Raw genomic sequence first — 23,011 nt, 5'->3', positions numbered from 1 at the left:
ATGAAGGTATCACGATTCACTATTATAAATAACATTTTATACAAGAAATCTCTTGCAGGACCATATTTGAGATGCTTGGAGGATCCTGAAGCCAAAGAAGTACTTCAGGATATACATGAAGGGGATTGTGGTAACCATACTGGGGGCAGGTCATTATTCTCAAAAGTATTGAGGACAGGATATTATTGTGCAACAATGAGAAGAGATGCCGCAGAGTATGCTCGAAGATGTGATGCGTGTCAAAGACATAGTAACATACTGCATCAACCTGCTGAACCATTATATCCTGTTGTTTCCCCTTGGCCATTTATGAAGTGGGGTATGGATATAGTGGGAAAGCTTCCAAAAGCCCCGGGAGGAAAAGTCTTTATGCTAGCAGTGACGGATTATTTCTCTAAGTGGGTTGAAGCTGAAGCGTTTGTCCAAGTTAGAGACCAAGTAGTGGTATCCTTCATAAAAAGGAATATCCTGACCAGGTTTGGGGTACCAGCTGAAATCATCTGTGATAATGGGTCCCAGTTTATAAGCAAGAGGACCACTGATTTCTGCAAGAGTTGGGGGATCAAAATGATAACATCTACTCTAGTACACCTCAAGCGAATGGGCAAGCAGAATCCTCAGACAAGATAATTGTCAACAATTTGAAGAAGAGACTTGGGGCTAAGAAAGGAAGATGGATGGAAGAATTACCATTTGTCTTATGGGCTGACAGGACAACTGTGAAGAATGCTACTGGGAAAACTCCATTTTCCTTAGTATTTGGAGCAGAGGCAGTAATCCCGACAGAGATGGCGATACCTACAGCAAGATCCAACCTCAGGGATCCTGAGAAGAATCCTGAAGCCCTATGTCAAGAATTAGATACTATTGATGAGGCAAGGGATGCGGCAAAGATGAGAATGGCAGCATACCAGCAAAGAATATCCAGAGCATATAATAAGAATATCAGGACCAGAAGATTTAGGGTTGGAGATTGAGTGTTAAGAAAGGCTTTTCAGAATACTACGAATCCTGCTGATGGAAAGTTGGCCCCAAAATGGGAAGGACCATACGAAGTTGAATCAGAAGCGGGAAAAGGAGCATACACCTCAAGCTCTATTTCAAGTGAGTTTAGAATTTAATTTCTAACTCAGGATGGTATGAATTCTACCCTTTTTAAATATGTTTGGTTTAATTTATTCTTTGTAACCCAATACTGACTTAAGCATCGGAGGGGTGTTAGCCAAGCTAACACCCACCTTAGTTTACAATTGTTTTGCAAGATATGTTTCAGGATGTAGCTCTAGGATATGTACTCAGGATAACTCGGAAGATTAGAGGATTGGCCCCCTCTCTCACGTTTAAGGGATACTGATCCCTTCACAGGTTTAAAGGTATTCACCTTTCTTCCGAATTGGGTTAAAACACCCCGCCTGGAGCTCAAGTTATTCAGGGACAGTTCAAGGTGGCGGGACCAGTCCATGTAAAAGTGGCTGACAATTTCGTTACTGTTGGCTATATCCTGAATCCTAAAGGTATATGAGGATTGATCACCCTCTCTCACGAAAGGGTATTTTCATACTCTCTAAGGTTTAAAGGTTTTCACCTTTCTAAGTCTTGGAGTTTATACACTCCCGCCTGTAGCGCATGAAAATTTGGGATTTTCCCCAGGATACAAGGGATTTATCTCCAGTACATCCTTGGGTTTTACCTTTGGGACGTAAAAATTGCCTGTACAATGGAAACTGACATTCAGAAGATATCTAAAGCATTTGAAGGCATTGTACACAGGGGACATTCCCACTAAGGTGGTGCTACAAAGCTGAAAGGATGGGACTAATGCACTAAGTATCTCGTATAGGGGACATCTTTATGGGAAGAATTGCAAAGAGACTGAAGTCTGGTAATAGGTTTATACCCTATTTCTGGTATGATCTTTCCTTTGTAAACATCGTTTAAGTTTTTTGCAATATTATGTTTTATAAAAGGACAAGTATCCTGATATATTCTCAAAGTCTTTTTCAGAGTATTTGATTAGGATGTTTGAAACTAGTAATAGTTTGGAACTTTGATCATTTAAAACTGGTTATTAATCAAAAACTTTCTACAAAGTTGAAGGGATGTTTGGAAGTTCTATCTAATAAAAAGTTTTACAGTATATCGCTGAGGATACTGATCAGAATAGCAGTATGATATTTTTTGAAAAGATAAGAGTTACACTAAGTAAACCAAGGTAACAAAAGATAAGTCAAAAGATAGTTATATTATTAACAAGTCAAAAGATTGTGCTTTTGGCTTCACCTCAAACCGAGGCCCATCCGCCAAAAGCACAATTGGTTTTTTCCATACTTATGTGACGGTTGCAGGGTGTATTTCAAAACAGGGCCTGTCCACCTACAACCGTTATCACATTCAAAACAAGTTATGCTAATTGATGACCAAGGGCTTCATCCTAAAACCTAGGACCCATCCACCTTTGGTCATCTCATTGTTCTAATGCAGGAAAAGTAAATTGTTCGAAGACAGGAAAAGTAAATTGTTTATGTAACCACAACCATGAAATTAAAAAGTGGGCTCCGGCCTAGGCCCATACATCCATCATCGCCCACATTGCTGCGCTTAGGGGGCAGCTCCTTCCTCCATCATGTCCTCTCCAGCAGCATCATCTCCAGCAGCATCCTCTTCAGCATTCATCCCAGCCTTATCAGCGGCATCTCCACCAGCGTCCTTTAGAGCACCAGCATCATCTACCTTCTCGGTCACCTTAGCGGGTCCCTCTGCAGCAGGTTTTGAAGGGGGCTCCACAGGATTGCCTCCAAGATCCTTCAGTTTCATCTTCCAGACTTTGATGTTCCATGAAGGGCATTCAAAGCCCAAAGCCCTGGCATCATATGCCATTTTTAGCCTGGCCTGGAGGAGGGAGATGACAACCGAATTCTTATGGCTCTCCCGGTACGAAGCCATATCCTGCTCATGTTGAACCTGGGCCGCGTCGTACTTAGCTTGAGCCTCTTGGGTGATCTTCTGGATGGTAGACTGGTGGTCTTGAGTCATAGCCTTGTACTTGGCTTCATAATGTTCTGATTTGGCGCTGGCAATTGCTGCTTGATCGGCAATGGTAGCCTCAGCTTTCTTCAGGTTGCTCTCTAACATGACGTTCGAGCCACATGCGTCCTCATAGAGGAATACCAGGCGTTCAAGGCCCTGTAAGGTAGGTAAACAGGTATCAGCCTAGACTAACGTTTGTAATTAGCATATGATGCAGGATATAAGCCGGAATACTAACCTGGTTAAGGAAACCTGTCATGAATTTGCTGGAATCCATGAACCCGTGATCCTCAAATGGGAATACATGGGGAGTAGTAGGATGATCTGCTTCCTTTCTCTTCCAAGAGCTGGAGGCCCGAGTCCTGGACGCTGGAGGAGCTTTGGGAGCGGTGATAGTCTTTGAGCTGCTGGGCTTTGGAGTGTTAGTTGGCTTTGGGTTAATTTCTTGTTTGATGGGTGCAAGGCTGGAATAACTATCCAACTCATCAAGTTGGAAGCCTTCAAGGTTGATGACCGGCACTGTATCAAGAGAGAAGTGTTTAATTTATGTCATTTGTATCTTATAATCAATTTGCTAACCTATACTTACCAGACATTTCTGAACTAGATTTCTTACTTGAGTTTGTGAGAGACAGGGAGAAGGTTCTTTCGGCGGCAGGAAGTCGGTAAATCTCTCTGATCCTGGGTTGTGATTCTGCACTTGGGGGTGCTAGGTCTCTGAAATTCGCTGCAAAAAAATTAGGATATCGGTCAGAATACAGTTAAGAATATATTTGGGGATGCTCCTAAAACCCTAGATCCTACCCTTGGTTAGCCATCTAACTGGCAGGTCGAGACCCCCGTCAATGGAGTCCCTCTTTACGAAAAAGAACTTTCGTTGCCACTGATCTTCGTTCTTGGTGGCTTTAAGGATTAGGGGATTTTTGGAAGTGGAAAACAAGAGAAAACGACTATTTCCATGAGATCTCAATCGATATGCTATGGGAAGGTCTTCAATACACAAGTCAGGGCAATGGCGAGATTTGATTTAGTCGAGCACCGTTAAAACCCGCCAGACCATTGGCATGGTTTGAGCATAACTAAGGCCGGTAAGCTCGAAGAAACGAGAGATGAAGGGTGGAAATGGGTACCGGAGTCCTAAAGAAAAGGGGTAGGCGAAGAAGCAAACCCACTCATCTGATGACGCGTCTGATCGGACCTCCCGATCAAAAGGGCGAATGACTGTTCCGATGGGAAAAGCGCTAGAATCCTTCAGAGCGGCGATATCGGCATTGTTAAAGGAGCAGATCTCTTTTTCTGGTTCTCGTATGAGGTTTTGGCTCACGAGGGTTGGGATCGGTTCGTTCGAGTGAGATCTTGTTCGCGATGCCATGGAAAATATCAAGAAAATTACAAGAAATTCAAAGAAAGAGGACGAGAGAGAGGACGAATACCTGAAAATTGCATGGAGGGAAGTGATGATAATGTGAGATATCTCAGTCAATTATAGGCTGGGTATAGGGGGTGAAGAGTAAAAGAAGCGTGGGAAGTTGCACAAAGTCATCTCAAACGTCATTTCATTTTAATTGCCTCGGTTTGCGAGATAAGGTCTTTGAAATATATCCGTTGGATTGGTACACCAACAGATATGTTAGGGCTGGATTTTATTATAGGTGATCCTTACACATGATCCTAACCAGTGATCCTTGTTTCTTTGGCAGACAGTGATCCTCAGCAGAACTTCAGGATCAGGATCATGGGACATTATGGTGATCCTCATACTAACGGCTACTTCCGCTCAATACAATATTGTTTTGCAGGAACATCTAGCAGGATATGCTCTAGACATCATGATCCAGGGACGCGTCTTCACAAATATGGCAAGAGCTTAATCGAAGAAAGACGTTGCACAGGATATGGAAACTAGGCTTGATTTATGGGCGGCTATTTAGGCTAGATTGTCTTTAATTCTAAAGGGGTAATGAGCTGATAATTAGTCCTTTTACCTAAAATAAGTCACCTACACACGTATAAGTACCACCCTTCTTCATTCGGAAGAACACACACGACATACGACACAACTCTCAAACACTTAGACACTCAGTGATCCTTGTACTCAGCTCATTACTATCCAAAGTTGTAACTACATTTTTATTATATTGAAGTTGGTGATCGGTAGTTGCCATCACCCGAGGTTTTTTATGCCGGAGATCATACATTGATCAAGGGCTTTTTCCTCGTATAAATCATTGTGTCTTTGCATCTTTTATCACAGAAGTGATCCTTTACTTTCATAATTAACCAAGCATCATACCCCGTTTACATAAAGTTTGGTTACATTATCCTTGTGTGATTTTTGACCAAAACAGTTTGGCGCCCACCGTGGGGCAATTGGTGCTTCATTCATAAGAAAACCTTTTGTTCGAAATCATTTCAAAGAGTTACATGGCTTCATCATTGAAGAACACGTCCACGGCGATGTCTGCAGTCACCTCATCACAGATCACCTTGCCTCCTCCACCGGCAGGATCTCAGAAAAATACTGAGAAGAGATCAACTCCCACTTTCTCTAGACCTCTATCTTCTTCTGCTATGAATTCTTCTATTCCCAGTACTAGTGATGTATTTGCTTTAATTTTGCAGATGAAGGATCGTATGCAGCGGCAAGATGAAACTAACGAAAGGATCCTCAGGGAAATTGGAGATCTCAAAAGACAAAAGAAAGCGGCAGAGGATCATTCTCCACTGATGCCCAAATCCTTGAGCTTTGACACTCCAATGATCACTTCCCAGCCATCAGGGATCCCGGACGTGCAAATCATAGGGGAGTCAAGAGGATCACATCTCAACTCGGCAGCAATGACTCAGACATCAGACTCACATTTTCAGCCTGTAGGATCCTATCCTCAATACATGGGATCCTTTATGAATCCGGGAGCCTATCCAGGGGCACAGCAGTTTCAAGGATCCTACTTTGTTCCAGGATCATTCCAGGGCAAAGGATCCTCCTTCGTTCCAGGATCATCCCAGATACCAGGATCCTTACAGATGCCAGGATCCCTAAAAAGTTTGCAAACAGGAAGTCTAGATGTCCATCAAGGGGACTTCATTCCAATGCAGACCATTGCTTCCACTGGTCCCTCCGTTGTTCCGGAATCCCAGCAATATGGATTCCCTAGCTTGAACCCAATGGGAGGTAACACTATAAATAATTATCCTACCACTAACCATGGATTCGTGCAGGATACAGGTACCAATCATGCTATGGCCAGGGAGTTACAGAAGCTCCGAGATATGATCTCAAGTGTTCCAGGGGTAGTCAAGCCTATCCCGGAAATTGCAGATGGAAGCCACAAGGTATCTCGCTTTGCACCACCAATTTGTGATGCAGAGGTACCCAAAAGGTTCCATATCCCTACCATGAAGTTGTATGATGGCACAACGGATCCAGAGGAGCATATAGCACAATACAGGGAGAGGATGGAGATCAATCCTATCCCAGAAAAATTGAAGGAAGCATGCCTATGTAAAGGATTTGGATCCACTCTTACTGGATCAGCTCTTAAGTGGCTGCTAAGTCTTCCCCCTTACTCTATTACTTCATTTGCCAATTTAGTTAATTTATTCAATAACCAATTCTCTTGTAGTAGAAAATTTGAAAAATTAACTAGTGATTTGTACAGGATAACTCAAAATCATAATGAATCATTAAGGGATTATATAACTAAATTTAGTAAAGAATCCTTGGACATTCCCAACTTGGATATGGCTACGGCTGTTGAAGCCTTCAAAATGGGACTGCTTAAGGATTCATTATTCTATGATGATCTTGTTATGACACCATGCAGGAATTTAGATGAAGTAAGAACTCGAGCACTCAGGTTTATCCGGCTAGAGGATGACAAGAGGATCCAGGAGAGACAGGTAGGATCCTCAAAACCGGAGAAGCAAGGATCCTCCTTCAAAAGCAACAAGTTCAAATCCTACCATAGAAACGAGAACAAGAATGTGCATGCTGTTGACCAAGAAGAGGATGATGAAGAATATCCTCCAATCTCAGAATATTGTTTTTCCGTTGATAATCATGAACTAATCCTTGCAATGCAGAATCTAGGTGAAAAGGCTAGGTGGCCCAGGAAGAATGATAAACCATCCGGGACTAAAGACAAGTCCAAATGGTGTGCATACCATGAGGATTTCGGGCATCTAACTGAAGATTGCATAGCCTTAAGAAAAGAAATTGGATACCTGCTAAGCAAGGGGCATCTAAAAGAATTGTTGGGGAGAAAAAAGCAAAGGACCCAGGATCCTGAAAGGATCCCTGAAAAGGCTCCAGCACCTCCGGCAAACGCACAAGTGATTAACTTTATATCCGGAGGATCAGACATTTGTGGTACATCCTTCTCAGCGGCCAAAAGACATGCAAAAGAATCAAAAATGGATAATGGAGAAAGGCCTATTAGAACCTCAAGTGTCTCAGAAGGGAAGATGATAACATTTGATGAGGATGATCGCATTAACATTCAGGATCCTCACCATGATAGTTTAGTTATCACTCTCTTTATCTCTAACCATTTTGTCCGCAGGATCCTTATTGACGGAGGGAGCTCAGTGAACATTATCCAGCTTGATGTCTTGAAGAAGATGGGAATCCCAGAATCAGACATCACACCAAGATCCTCCGTGCTTGTAGGATTCAGTGGGGAAACGAAGAAAACTCTGGGGGACATCAAACTCCCAATCTACGTGGAAGGATTACATAATTACCAAAAATTTTGTGTTATTGACTGTTTATCTTGTTGCAACGTTATCCTTGGCAGGCCTTGGATACATGATATGAAAGCAGTCCCATCTACCTACCATCAATGTGTGAAGCTCCCTAGCCCATGGGGAATAATCAAGATCGATAGTGACCAGCAGGAGGCTAAGGATTGTTATACCTCATCTATGAAGCCAACCTCGAAACCGAGGGAGCAATAGCAATTACAGTATCCTCCAAGGAATGTATTGGAGGCAAGGGAACAAGATGTAGATGAAATCCTCTTGGATCCTAGTGATCCTGAATCAAAAATCTATATCGGATCAGGGATCCTTGGCGAGATGAAAGAAGACATGATATCCTTCCTCAAAAGAAGAAAATCTACCTTTGCTTGGAAACATGAAGATATGACAGGTATATCTAAGGATATTATTACTCACAAACTTGGCATTGACAGGTCTATCAAACCAATCCATCAAAAAAGGAGGAAGTTTGCACCAGAAAGGAATGCCATTATCCAAGAAGAAGTAGAGAGACTACTTCGAGCAGGTATGATCAGAGAGGTAAAGTATCCAAAATGGTTAGCCAATGTGGTTGTTGTCCAAAAGAAAAACGGAAAGTGGAGGGTATGTGTCGATTTCACTGATTTGAATAAGGCATGTCCCAAGGATCCTTTCCCATTACCCCACATTGACTCCATGGTGGATGCAACGGCGGGGCATGAACTGCTGACTTTTATGGATGCATCATCTGGATTCCAACAAATCCAGATGGAACCATCTGACCAAGAGGATACAGCCTTTATGACCCCAACCGGTTTATGTTGTTATATTGCCATGCCTTTTGGACTAAGAAATGCAGGTGCAACATATCAAAGGCTGGTAAATATGATGTTCAAGGATCAAATTGGAAAAACTATGGAGGTGTACATAGATGATATGGTGGTCAAGTCAAAGAAAGCTGAGGATCACCTAAGGGACTTAGAAAAAGCATTCGATATCCTTGATCAATACAACATGAAACTTAATCCTTCAAAATGCCATTTTGGTGTTAAGGCAGGAAAGTTCTTAGGATACATGGTAACCCAGAGGGGCATTGAAGCAAGCCCGGAACAAATCAAAGCATTAATAAATATCAAAACTCCTGCCAATGCCAAGGATGTTCAAAGACTGACAGGCAGGATAGCAGCTTTGAACAGGTTCATATCGAAATCCTCAGAGAAATGCAGAGAATTTTACGATATCCTAAGGAAGAATAAGAAGTTCGAATGGACTGAGAAGCATGAGAATGCTTTACAAGCCCTAAAAGAGTATATGTCCTCAGCACCAGCATTAGCAAAACCGGAAAAAGGAGATGTGTTATCCTTATATCTGGCGGTATCCTCAACCGCTGTAAGTGCTGTCCTTGTTAAGGATCACGAAGGTACACAATATCCTATCTACTATGTAAGTAAAAGTTTACTTGATGCCGAATCCAGGTACTCACACCTCGAAAAACTTATCCTTGCATTAATTATGGCATCGACTAAGTTAAGACATTATTTTGAAACCCATACTATCGTTGTTAGAACTAATTTTCCAATTAAGAATGTCCTCAGGAAACCAGATATGTCCGGGAGAATGGCTAAGTGGGCAGTAAAGCTTAGTGCCCATGATATAAGATACGAACCAAGAACAGCTATCAAATCTCAAGCACTAGCTGACTTTGTGGCTGATTTCAGTAGAGATCTACAAAAAGAAGCAGAATTGGAGGTCTAGCAGCTGAATGAGACCAAGGATCCTTGGATCCTACACACTGACGGATCCTCAAATATCAAAGGCACAGGGCTAGGGATCCTACTAAAATCGCCACAGGGGGACATAATACCCCACTCCATAGCCTGTGAATTCCAAGCAACTAACAATGAGGCTGAATATGAAGCCTTAATTGCTGGCTTACAGATTGCTAAGGATATGGGGGTGAGATATCTCGAAGTATATGTAGATTCATTATTGATCACCAATCACTTTAATGGATCCTATGCTGTTAAAGGTGAAAAACTAACCAAATATTTAGAGATAGTCAAAGAATTGGCACTCTCCTTTGTTTCTTTTAGCCTAACACAGGTACCAAGGGAGGAGAACACGGAAGCTGATGCATTGGCCAACCTAGGATCATCCTTGAAGATTCCAGAGGATATAAGTATCCCTATCATCCATATCCTGGCTCCTGCTATTGAAAATCAGGTGGCCATGGAAATAGAAGAGGATACTGCAATGATCCCTAGTGAAGAAGCCCAATCTTATTCAGGATCATGGATCTCACCGATCATGAGATACTTGCAAAATGGAGAGATCCCAATGGGAGAAAATCCTAGAGCTTTCAGGATCAAGGTATCTCAATTTACAATCTTAAATAACATGCTGTATAAACGATCCCTTGCAGGACCATATTTAAGATGTATTGAGGATCCTGAAATTGAAGAAGTGTTGAGAGACTTCCACGAAGGAGATTGTGGAAACCACACTGGGGGCAGGGCATTATTCTCAAGGATCCTCAGAACAGGATACTACTGGCCAACCATGAAAAGGGATGCTGTAGAGTATGCTAAGAAATGTGATCCTTGCCAAAGGCATAGCAATATCCTCCATCAGCCAGCTGAATTTTTACACCCAATACCATCCTCTTGGCCATTCATGAGATGGGGAATGGATATAGTTGGCAAGCTCCCTAAAGCACCTGGTGGAAAAGTATTTATGCTTGCCATGACTGACTATTTTTCCAAGTGGATAGAAGCTGAAGCCTTCGCTCAAGTCAGAGAAAAGGAAGTCATATCCTTCATTAAAAGAAACATTATAACTAGATTTGGCATTTCCTCTGAAATTGTATGTGATAATGGCTCCCAATTCATTGGAAGCAGAACCACTAACTTTTGTGACAGTTGGGGAATCAAGATGATAACATCAACACCAGTTCATCCACAAGCCAATGGTCAAGCAGAATCATCCAACAAGATCATCATCAACAATCTGAAGAAGAAGCTAGGATCCAAGAAAGGGAAATGGGCAGAAGAGTTACCTTATGTGCTATGGGCTGATAGGACAACTCCCAAGAATGCCACCGGTCAAACACCCTTCTCTTTAGTATTTGGGGCAGAAGCAGTGATCCCAACAGAGATGGTGATCCCAACTGCTAGAACAAGTGCTCGTGATCCTGAAGAAAATGCTACAATCCTAGCTCAGGATTTGGATACTATTGAGGAAAACAGGGATCTAGCTAGGATAAGGATGGCAAGCTACCAACAAAGGATGGCCGGTGCCTACAACAAGAATGTCAGGATAAGGAAGTTCCAAGTCGGAGATATGGTGTTGAGAAAAGCATTTCAAAATACTATCAATCCTGCTGACGGGAAGCTAGCACCAAAATGGGAAGGTCCCTACTTGATTGAAGCTGAAGCAGGAAAAGGGGCATACAGGTTGCTAACCATGGAAGGAAACTTGTTACCAAGAGCCTGGAATGCTGTTCACTTAAAGAAATATTTCATGTGAACACGATCCTTCCTGCATGTGATCCTTACATTGAAGTATCCTTGAAGGATCCTGGAGATATCGGTGATCCTTACTCTGGTAATATGCTTATCCTAAAACTATTGCATTTTCTTACTTTTTGCCTAAGGATAAGGATCATGTATCCTCCATCCTCTACTCACAAACCGTTTGAGTTATGATAGTTCAGGTATCTTCAGCAAATCGTCAAAGATCTCCACAAGCACCACAGATCCTTGGGTACAACCCCAGTTATCCTTGGGATTATCCCCAGTTTCCGCCAGCAGCGCACGATGATCCTGGTATAGTTCACGTCTTTGGGACCAGTACCCACTTTCGGGGCTGACAACCTCATCGTACTGGCTATATTTAGGATCCTACGTATAATGGTGGACGCACCATACATCCGTTCCTAAGGTTTCTAACGTTTTCACGTTAGCTAAGGTTTTGACATTTTCATGTCACTAAGTTTGGATAGTTGCCAGAAAGGGCCATACTCCAGTTTACATACGATCCTTTGGGCTTGTCCCCAGTTATCCTATGGGCTTGTCCCCAGTGATCCTCTGGGATCATCCCCAGTTATCCTATGGGCTTGTCCCCAGTGATCCTTTGGGATCATTCTCAGTTATACTTTGGGCATGTCCCCAGTTACTAATTTATCTTTTACATTGGCTTAGTCCCAAGTTATATCTCACTTTTCAGGTTTTGGAAGTCTAAACATATAAGGGTCCTTAATCCTTATTAACTATCAAAGTCTTATCTATGATTATCTTGATTGAAGGATAGGATCCTAACGTGGATCCTCAGGTATGATCCTTGACTATTTTTGATTATACTCTTTATCCTAACCAACCCTTATACTTTGACAACCGAACCTATGATCCTTGAACTAAAACGCTTTGAGAATTTTCAATATGAGGATATTTGATCCAGGATCATATCCTAAGTTTATTAAACACTTTGTCAACTCTTGTTATTTTAACAAATATAGCAATTGAGAAATAAGAGGATTATTGAAGGATAACAACACAAGATAAGCCAGAAAAGTTAAATTATATTATTAAACAAAAGGATCATTAACCCTTTCAAAAAGTTGTCAAAATTGCCAACCCACATTTCTACCAGCAAAACGTGGCCCGTCCACATGGGTTGGCAAAGGGTGTCCATTGTCTATGCGGTCTTAGCATTGTGCAGGAAATAAAAGCGGCAGGATCACAAAGGCTTCATCCCCCAAACAGAGGATCCCTTCACCTTTTGCAATCCTACCTATTGTTCAAAGGATCCAGGATCCTTAACCCTAAGAAACTATTGTTCAGAGATTACAGACCATAATTGTTTCAAACATCAACAACCACAAAAAACCACTACCAATCCTAAAAAATTGGGCTCCGGCCTAGTCTCGAAATATCCATCATCGCCCAATCATGCAGCCTACACCTTCGCTGCTTCATCACCACCAGCATCTCCACCTTGATCCTTCTCAGCATCACCACCTTCCAGCATAGGGATATCCTCAACATCATCGTCATCCTCCAACTCTGCTAGCCTTGCCTTCCAGCCTTCAATATCCCATGTGCTCTTATCAAAGGAAGGATCCTGAGCCTCCGTGGCCATCTGCAGTTGTATCTTGTACATAGCTATCGCGGCAGAGACTTTAGCGTCCTGAGTAATGTCATGCTTCTCATAATCGAACTTGATCAATGCTTTGACAGCCTCATCCTTAACGGCCCGGATCTTCTTCTCAAGATCAATGATCTTGAGATCCTTCAGCTCACCCATTTGATGAAGGTCGGCAATCTGGCGATCCTGATCTTCAACATGGCTAACATAAGATTCTATTTCCGTAAGTTTCTGCAAAAACAACAGAATATAACGTCAGACACGGGTGATCCTCAAAAATCATCAGGATAACCAACAGGGGCAGTGATCCTGACCTCGTTGACAGAATCAAGAAATTGCTGACGGAGGAGGGGAATCCTTGAAGATCCTCAGAAACTTTCCTCTTCTTTCCCTTACCCCTAATAGGTACTTTAGGGGCTGAAGCAGAAGGACTAGCAACCGAAGTCTTCTTCTTCGAAGACGTGACCTTGGCAAGATCATCAATCCCAAACAAGGAGGCAGATTTGGCAGACTTAGCGGATTTCCCAGCACCTACACAATCAAAACAAGATAAGTCTCCTAACTAATTTAATATTTTTTACCCAAAACTTACTTTTTGGTAAGGATACTTACTTGACATTGTGGCAGACGCGGAAGATACTTCTTGTGAATCTCGGATGGTGACTTGAAAACTTCTGACCTCAGGATTAAGCCTTTTAAAAGCTAAAACTCTTTCTCTTGCAGCAGGGGTTAACTTGAGATGAGCGATGGAAATAGCTGCAAAGGAAAAGAGATATTAGTGATCTTCATCAAATGAGACAGGACTGATAGTGATCCTTCGAGGATCCTCTACCCTACCATGAGTAGCCCACTCCTTGGGCAGATCATTCCCATTAGGGAAGGAATCCCTTCTCACGAAGAAGAAACGGCGCTTCCAATTTGTGTCATTTTTGGTAACTTTCAAAACAGGATGATCCTCCCCGGCCTTCCGTTTCAACAAATATCGATGAGAACCAAACGTGGTAAGATCATAAAGTGCGGCCAGCTCTGCCATCCCTAAATCAATCCCCTCATGCTCGATGATCCTCTCGAAGGTATACAAGACCCTCCAGATCATCGGCATAGCTTGGATATAAGATATGCCGGTCAGAGAAAAGAAAGATTGGGTGAAGGCCGGAAAAGGATACGAATATCCTATAATAAATGGAGTTGCAGGAAAGATCACCCAGGTATCTGAAGTAAAATCACTCAAGGCAGTGGATGTGAAGGATTTGAAAACGGCATCCGCCGGGAAGCGATGACGAATCCTATCTACATGAGCATCGGTAAAGCAACATCTCTCCGTAGGAGAATCCTTAATGATCCCTTGGCTTTTCAGGGGACTATCCTTTTTGGAATCCTTGTGTGGAGAATTCCGGAGCAACATGTTTGTGACGGAACAGAAACAGAGACGGAGTAGAAAAAACAGAGCAAAGAGAAGGAAGAAGGGAAAGAGAGAAGAAGAGGATACCTGATCAGTCTTCGGTAGCGATTATAAAGGGAAGATATCTCGAATTTAAAATGATCCTAACCCTATCTCCTATTTATAATGATGATTTGCAGGGATTATCACATCTATGACGTAATGATCACAACGGCTAGTCCATGTGTAACGGCTAGTTATTCGGAATCGCCCGTTAGAGATAAGATCGAAACAAAATATAACTCGTCTATTTACAATTAACTCCTTATATTTTGGGGGCAATTGTTAGGGCTGGATTTTATTATAGGTGATCCTTACACATGATCCTAACCAGTGATCCTTGTTTCTTTGGCAGACAGTGATCCTCAGCAGAACTTCAGGATCAGGATCATGGGACATTATGGTGATCCTCATACTAACGGCTACTTCCGCTCAATACAATATTGTTTTGCAGGAACATCTAGCAGGATATGCTCTAGACATCATGATCCAGGGACGCGTCTTCACAAATATGGCAAGAGCTTAATCGAAGAAAGACGTTGCACAGGATATGGAAACTAGGCTTGATTTATGGGCGGCTATTTAGGCTAGATTGTCTTTAATTCTAAAGGGGTAATGAGCTGATAATTAGTCCTTTTACCTAAAATAAGTCACCTACACACGTATAAGTACCACCCTTCTTCATTCGGAAGAACACACACGACATACGACACAACTCTCAAACACTTAGACACTCAGTGATCCTTGTACTCAGCTCATTACTATCCAAAGTTGTAACTACATTTTTATTATATTGAAGTTGGTGATCGGTAGTTGCCATCACCCGAGGTTTTTTATGCCGGAGATCATACATTGATCAAGGGCTTTTTCCTCGTATAAATCATTGTGTCTTTGCATCTTTTATCACAGAAGTGATCCTTTACTTTCATAATTAACCAAGCATCATACCCCGTTTACATAAAGTTTGGTTACATTATCCTTGTGTGATTTTTGACCAAAACAAGATATATTTGGGGACAATTGTTAAGGGTAATTTTTTAAGCATACATATCCTGACCAATATCCTGCCTTTGTTTGTTCGCTTGTGACCAGGATGCTGGAAGAGGATATTGCTGATATCTTGGGTAATATCCTGAGATTTATTAATTAACCACGTGCAGGTTGAAGGTCAAGACTTACTAACGGTCGAAAGGACTTCTTCTCCTCAAGACTCGGACGAATTTGTTGAAGAAGAGACGTTGAGCCCGAAAGACCAGGTCTACAACGTTCAATGAAGGAATATCCGGTGGATCCCGCAAGTTTAGGATAGTTAGTTAATTTATCTTTACTATAAATAGATGTGGCGGATCAGTTTAAGGCACACACTCTTTCACCAACACTTTCGTACACTCTTGCTCTCTAGTTCACAGCAATCACCACACTTGTATCCAAATCATATTGTAACACTTAGTCGATCCGCACCACATCCTGCACTGTATCCTGATATTTGAAGCAATAGAAGAACAAGGCAGCTGCGATTGTCAGCTCCCGAGGTTTTATGCCGGCAATCTAGATTGATCAAGGGCTTTTCTCGTACATCTCGTGTCATTTACTTTACTTTCCGCTCATTGTTTGATCATCGATACAGCTCGATATCCTGAGCCGTATCCCGAATACTGATTTTATAAACAACTTAACAAGCACATTTTCAATAACACTTTCTAGCACACTACCTCACTTAACTAATTTGATCACTAAATTGCTTAGGTAATTTTTGACCAAAACAGAAGGCCCCCAGACAATCCCTCTGAAGCCAAGAAAATAAAATCAAAGTTGTTGTTACCCCACAGTCTCGATACCACAGAACTAGAAACAGAAGCCACCATAGTTTCTTGAATGGCAACCACACTAATCTTATTGTTAATATGAACATCTTTCGCCCAATTAGCTTTAACCTCCCCTGCAATTCCCCTCAAATTGATGGACATAAAATTCATGGATCCACAACATTAATTCCTTCTCTTCTAATAGACTCACAGACCAATTCATTGTGGTTCTTAAGATTAACCCCCACAAATTTTCCCAAGTTAATAGTCACCCTTGCTTCTTTATCAACAGAAGATGATCAAAAGAATCACTAACCTCATTTACTGTAGAGACGTCACCTTCCTCTCTCCTAGAAAGCGATTCGACTTGGTTCTGGGGAAAATTTGCTGCCGCTGGACTCTCCGATTGAACTTCAGGGACCGCCATATTAGATCTATTGTTATTTTGAGAGTCCTTAGAAATAAAAGGTTGATAAAATCACCAGCTTCCTTATTAAGATCAAAAGAAAATTCCTGGTCTTCACGTGATCGTTTCCTGGGCCTATGGTCCGAGGATGGGCTGGAGATAGCACGTCTCGAGGTTTTACAATTCCTGGGCTTAGGTCACCTAACTCCTTTGGTGGGCCTACCCAAATTAAAATCTGGCCTGATCGATGAGAGAGAAAAAATATCTCCAGAAGCATCCAAGGGATTAAACCTTGTGTCCCCACCAAGCTTATCGTTTAAACTTCCCATGTTGGGAACCTGAGCCGCCCTCACGTTGTTTGATTTTCCTAGGTAAGTCTCATCATGATCGTCGCCAACAATTAAAGGTGCCGATTGTTCATTATCTCTGACCGGAGAACGGATTACCGGCGACATATCACCCTGGTCCCCATTCTTATCAGACAAATCACCATCCGAATCATCGGATGAAACCTCGTCTTCATCACTCGAATCCTCCTTTCCTTCTTTCTCCTCCTCATCTTCCTGATCCTTCTCTTGACTGTTCAAATCTTTATCCACCTCATTAGACTCCGACGTATTGGCTTCTGAATCACCAACATTAGAAACCTTCTCCGACGGCGACCTCTCATCTTCGAACATACAGTCCGGCATCCAATCGTCTAATTCTTCCATCACCCAAACTTTAAATTTCTTATTCCTCCAAACGATCATAGTCGAACCCGAGATTCTCGCTCCAGTGTCCACCAGAATTCCAACACAAGAAGTAGACAAATCCCAGTCAGAAATAGATAATTCTGACCCTTTAATCACTTTCCCAAACAACGACGCAATATCGTTAAAAACCTTATTTTCAGCCAAATGAAGAGGAACACCATGAAATTTCAACCACGCAATCCTCTCATATGCCAAGGTCTGACCAGACCACACATTAAGATAATCAAACCATTCCTTCCAAAGTTGAACGTTAAGAATAAAATCGGACACATCCATTTCATCTTCAAAGGCAACCATAATATTTAGTCCCCCCAAGTAATAAAATTTAAAATTGACAGACACCGCTGATCTAAATAAAACCTTTAAATTAATCAAAATCTCAATATCTTTCACTCTATCCACCACCGCTCTTCCATGCATATCGAAGAAAGCACTCGTCTCACTGTGTGCTTCCACCATCATATCTTTCTCGGACTCTTGGCCAACCTCTTCCAAAGGGAACCCATAGTTATTCAGAAGAGCCGATGAATAAGAACAACGGTTCCGAATAAAAGCATCCTTCCGAGTAGTCCTTATCTCCCCCGAAACTTTCCGAGCCTGCTGGGGCTTCACCAGGGGAGGCCGTATATCTTCTTCCATGTCGTTTTCTTTAGCAAATTTAGCTCGGTTAATCTTAAGCTTGAAACCCCCTAGATTAAGTCCCTGCATGTTTCTTTCCAACTCGTTCCAATCCATAACCCCTTTAAAGCTAACGAAACCAAACTTCAGGCCTTCTTTACTTCTTTTTCTCGCAATAAAAGATCCTGCAATCTCCCCATATTTACCAAGAAAAGTTGCCAAATCCCAAGGTCTACATCCATCAGGGATGTTTGCCACATAAAACTTAGTTAACCTCCCTGCCATGGACCAAGAAAAAAGAGAAAGGAGACAAAGCGACCGTAGCCCGCCAAACTGACCGCGAATGGATGAATCCGAAAATCCCACTAGGAAGAAAAGTAATATCCAGAGCCACTGACGAAGAGTGATTCGATTAAACCTCACTTGCTAACCGGATTGCATCATCATCGTCGAGCAAGAAAGTTCCGGCCGGTCAGAGAGAGAACACTTGTTCAGTTTACACAGTTAGTTTCAAGCATAGTTATCAAATGCGTTAGGCGCACTCTAGGCGCATAGGGCTCGCTTCTTGCCTAGGCGAGAAGCGCAAAAAAAGCGATGGCCTGAGAAAAAAAAAGCGCAATCAAATAAAAACATTAAAAAAACAAAGTTATGAACCGAAAAAACCCAAATCCTCAAAATTCCGAAATTGTTCAAATATCATAAAGCTTAAAATAAAACCAACATTATTATGAATGACCAAAATATCCCAAAACAAAAACGGTTAAGACTTGAAAACAATAAAGTTCTTCCAAAAGTAAATAAAACTCAAAACCAATTGTTCTTCAACTTTAAAGATCATCATAGTCGGAATCGTCATCCACAGCAATTGCTTTGCCTTTTCCAGCAGCAACATTCACTTGTTCTTCCTCTTGTTCTTCTTCGGAATCTTCATCAACCAATCTTCTTGAACTAGAAGGCCTTGAAGTTGAACGCCTTGAAGCAGGCGGCCTTGAAGCAGATGCCCTTGAAGCAGACGGCTGTGAAGCAGCCGGCTGTGAAGATCTTGTATTGTGTATGCGCTCCCCTGCTCCGCTCGCTTCTCCTACAACATCCCAAACCAAATCTCCATCATCAGTAAAAACTCTATCTTCACCCATCTTTCCTACTAACCATTCATTGCTATCATCAATATCAGTCAATGAAATGGGATCATAGCCGCATCCACATCACGTCTATTCTTTAGCATGTTATTGTATTTAACATAGACGAGATCATGTAGTTTTTTATGCTCTAGACGATTCCTCTTCTTCGAATGGATCTGTTTAAGATTTGTATAAATATTAGATACAAGAAACGCTCAATCATAATTCATAATTAAATTTTATATTGGAATACTTACATGCTCAAATGTGCTCCAGTTTCGTTCGCACCCGGATGAACTGCACGTTAAACTTAGCACTCTAATAGCTAGTTGTTGCAAATTTGGAGTGCCTTTCCCATACAACTTCCACCATTCAGCTGTTACATACAATCCAATTTGACACGTTATACATTTAAAAATAAAGTCAATAATCTAGGTAAAAAGTATGTTAAAAAGTTAACTTACCAGGTGCTATTTTACCATGTTGTCGCTTTGCTGTTTCTAGACTAAAAAATCCAGACTGGTTCACCCAATGAATCAACTCAACGTTAATCTTATCTTGTGTGTCCTTGTTAGGCTCGAGCTTGTTAATACATTCATGTAGTCCAAGGGACACTTCGTTATCGCTTTCAATGTCAACATTGTAGCAATAAAACTCTGGGTTAAGATAGTAACCCGCTGCGTGCAAGGGATGGTGAAGCTGGCAGTTCCATCTCTTGTCAATAATTCCCGACACAACAATGTATTCTGCATTATCTTCTCCTCCTAAAGCGGCTGCAATTGCAGTTTTTGCTCGTTCCATACCTTCGTACACGTAACCCATCGCGGGTTTTTTCTCATTGTCGACGATTCTAAGCACTCGAACAAGAGGACCCATGATTTTTAGAGTGAACAGGACATTGTTCCAGAAAGTTGGGGTAAAAACAATGTCATTCGCTCTTGCTCCCTTACGTTCTTCAGCCCATTTACTTGTCGTCCACTGTTCGCTAGCAAACATGTTTCTAAGTGCAGCTTTTTGTTTTTGCAAGCTTTGTAATGTAAGAAACGTGGTTGCAAACCTTGTTACTCCACTCCTTGTTAGCTCGTTGTTTTTAGTGAACTCCCTCATTAAGTTCAAGACAAAAGTATGGTTATAAATATAACCAACAACGAAGATAGCTTGTTCAATAGTTCTTTTCACATCCGGAATCTTACCGATATCTTCTAGCATTAGATCCAAGCAGTGCGCTGCACATGGTGTCCAAAACAGATTTTTCCGCTTTTCCATTAACATTTTACCTACAAAAAATTGTAAACTAATTTGTTATAAACAGGCTGGTGCAATTTGATGAGTAATCATAAACAAAAAAATTAAAAAATAAAGTAACCTGCTAGCTTAAAGTTGGCCCCATTGTCGGTAATAACTTGAACAACATTTTGTTCTCCAATCCTTTCCACAAACCCATCTAGGAGCTCAAAAACCTTTTCACCAGTCTTCATATACGACGATGCATCAACGGACTCCATAAACACCGTTCCTTTAGAACCGTTGACAAGAAAGTTAATCAACGTTCTTTGCTTCCTATCTGTCCATCCATCCGACATTACCGAACAACCGTACTTCATCCACTCAGTTCTATGAGTTTCGACCCACTCCTCCACATGTTGGACCTCATTGTTTAGTAAAGGAACGCGAAGCTCATGGTATGATGGAGGCTTTAAATGCGGCCCATAGTTTCCAACAGCCGCAAGCATCTCTTTAAAGCAGTTCATATTAGCCACATTAAAAGCAACCCCAGCCTGGTAGAAAAACGCTGCAATGGACTGAATTGTTTGGGCTCGGATCTCTTTATTACAAGCATCCTTGATGCTTGTTTGAACTTGTTTTCCTTTACCTGTTTTTATAAACATTACATACAACTGTTACAGCCATGAAAGCACTACTGAATTGATAAATAAGACAGAATTTAAAAAATTCATTAACTGAGACAGCCATAAACAATAATAACAGAATACAGATGTGATTATAATTAACTGAGACAGCCATAAACAATAATAACAGAATACAGATGTGATTATAATTAACTGAGACAGCCATAAACAATACTAACAGAACACAGATGTGATTATATACTAACTGAGACACGCATAAACAATACTAACAGAACACAGATGTGATTATATACTAACTGAGACACGCATTAACAGACCAAAGATGTGATGAAAAAACAATTTGTCATACCTTTTGACCACATGACATCTAATGGCCCCTTCAAATTAGTCTTCTGCCTCTTATTTTGCTGAGTTGGTATCTCTATAACTTCATCATCCTCCTGTTCATCAGCCAAATCAGCCAACCCATCATTTGTTTTCTTGGCCTTTTGGCTCGCAACATACGCCTTCAACTCGTCTTTAACCTCTTGTGGACACCTCGTACATGACTTGACGTTTCTGTTTCCTCCAATTTGGTGTAGTTTAGCACGAAAAATTCCACCTTTTGTGATCTTCTTGCAAAAGTTGCATGAAACGGCATTTTTATCATCAGGATTCCTCAGATGATTGTACTTCCATCCAGGGTCCGTTTTCCTGCTCTCGGATGGTCCATCATCTTGAGAAGCCATAGCCTGTAGCAGTAGCATAGTTGCGAAGGATCAACATGTACATGTTTGATAAAAAAATAACTAACAGAAACACATACCTGTTCTTTTAATTTGCCGGCAGAAAGTAAAGCTGTGAAGATGAATGCTTGCTGTTGCTACGTATAATCTGTTATATACAGAATGATATTGTATAAAAAAATGATATATCTCTTAATTTTTTGAAATTCAAAATATCTTTTAATAATATATAAAGATTTTATCAGATATGATTCATAAATAATTAAAGTTAGCTGTTAATAAAATCCAGTTTGTTATTATAGATAGGGTTTTTAAAAAAAAAATATCGTTGCCTTATTCATCTAGGACATAAAAGCGCATCATGGTCGACTTGCTCGCCTAGGTCGCCTAGGCGCCTCAGGCGATCGCTTTTAACAACACTGGTTTCAAGTTTTAAGCCGAATTAAACCAAAACCATCCATATATCTATTTTGTATATAAAAATCATGTGATGGTTTGATAGTGTCTATCAAGGTTAATTAAGGTAGGGGGTCTAATGAACTAGTGGTATCAGGTATGGTGTTTATCTTCTCATCAAAATTATACGGATTGATGTTTGGGGCTCCTATTATAGATAATCCAACAGGTTAAATACACTGTTACATATTTGAGCATTAAAACTCATCAAAGTAGCAAACTACTCTAGGGAGTAGACACACCATTGTAATAGGTTGGACATAATCTTATTATCAACAATGCATGATACCCTATTTAAAAATGTGTTTTTAAAATTTTAGCATAATAGATCATATTAAGTTAATGAGCATAAAATTTTGAATTTTGTACTATAACTTATTTTAAAAACTGATAAAAACCAAAGAGAAATAAAGATAAACTGAATTCACTTCTTCAATTCAACATTACAATATATAGAGATGAACATAACTATAAACCCTAAAGCCCATAAGTAATGGGTTGGGCCTAAAATGTCTGGTTTACAACACTCCCTCTTAGACATTTAGAATTATACACAGTTTAACAACATACTTTAGGATGATGTTAAATAGGTACTTCGGGACCTGAATAAATAAACTGATACTACTGGATCAGCTATGATGCCTCATTAAAAACCTTACTAAGAAAACCCAGTGGGACAAAACTTAGTTAAGGGAAAAAGAGTACAGCGTGTATAATTCTCCCCCTGAATTCAACAAACATCTTTCAATCTACGAAGACCGATCTTGTGTGATAGCTGCTCGAAACTGCTTCTAGGTAAAGATTCGTGAACAGGTCAGCTAGATTTTCACTTGACTTAATCTGGCGAACATCAATTTCCCCTTCTTTCTGCAAGTCATATGTTGAGAAGAACTTTGGTGAGATG

General features: G+C 41.0%; 1 protein-coding gene across 1 annotated transcript; it reads right to left on the bottom strand.

The window, feature by feature from the left end:
- Positions 1 to 19,264: 19,264 nt before the first annotated feature.
- Positions 19,265 to 21,654, bottom strand: LOC110875170. The gene is made up of 4 exons (XM_022123370.2): positions 21,276 to 21,654; positions 20,422 to 20,928; positions 19,535 to 20,332; positions 19,265 to 19,431 (listed from the first exon to the last, which is right to left on the bottom strand). Exons 1-4 carry the CDS (start codon positions 21,652 to 21,654, stop codon positions 19,295 to 19,297), a joined length of 1,821 nt encoding a protein of 606 aa, XP_021979062.1. The 3' UTR covers positions 19,265 to 19,294.
- Positions 21,655 to 23,011: the final 1,357 nt, after the last annotated feature.

Source organism: Helianthus annuus, chromosome 9, assembly GCF_002127325.2.
Source record: "Helianthus annuus cultivar XRQ/B chromosome 9, HanXRQr2.0-SUNRISE, whole genome shotgun sequence".
Lineage (NCBI taxonomy): Eukaryota > Viridiplantae > Streptophyta > Magnoliopsida > Asterales > Asteraceae > Helianthus > Helianthus annuus.
The sequence above is the reverse complement of the archived record's forward strand: the minus strand, read 5'-3'. Positions and strand labels throughout refer to the sequence as shown.

What these genes read in the sequence shown, in the direction of transcription:
- LOC110875170 (XM_022123370.2), bottom strand. Translation starts at nt 21,654, where the DNA reads ATGGCTTCTCAAGATGATGGACCATCCGAGAGCAGGAAAACGGACCCT. An exon ending in GGCCAACTTTAAGCTAGCAG is followed by an intron (nt 20,333 to 20,421) that starts GTTACTTTATTT and finishes AATTTTTTGTAG; the next exon opens with GTAAAATGTTAATGGAAAAG. An exon ending in AACAGCAAAGCGACAACATG is followed by an intron (nt 19,432 to 19,534) that starts GTAAAATAGCAC and finishes TGTATGTAACAG; the next exon opens with CTGAATGGTGGAAGTTGTAT.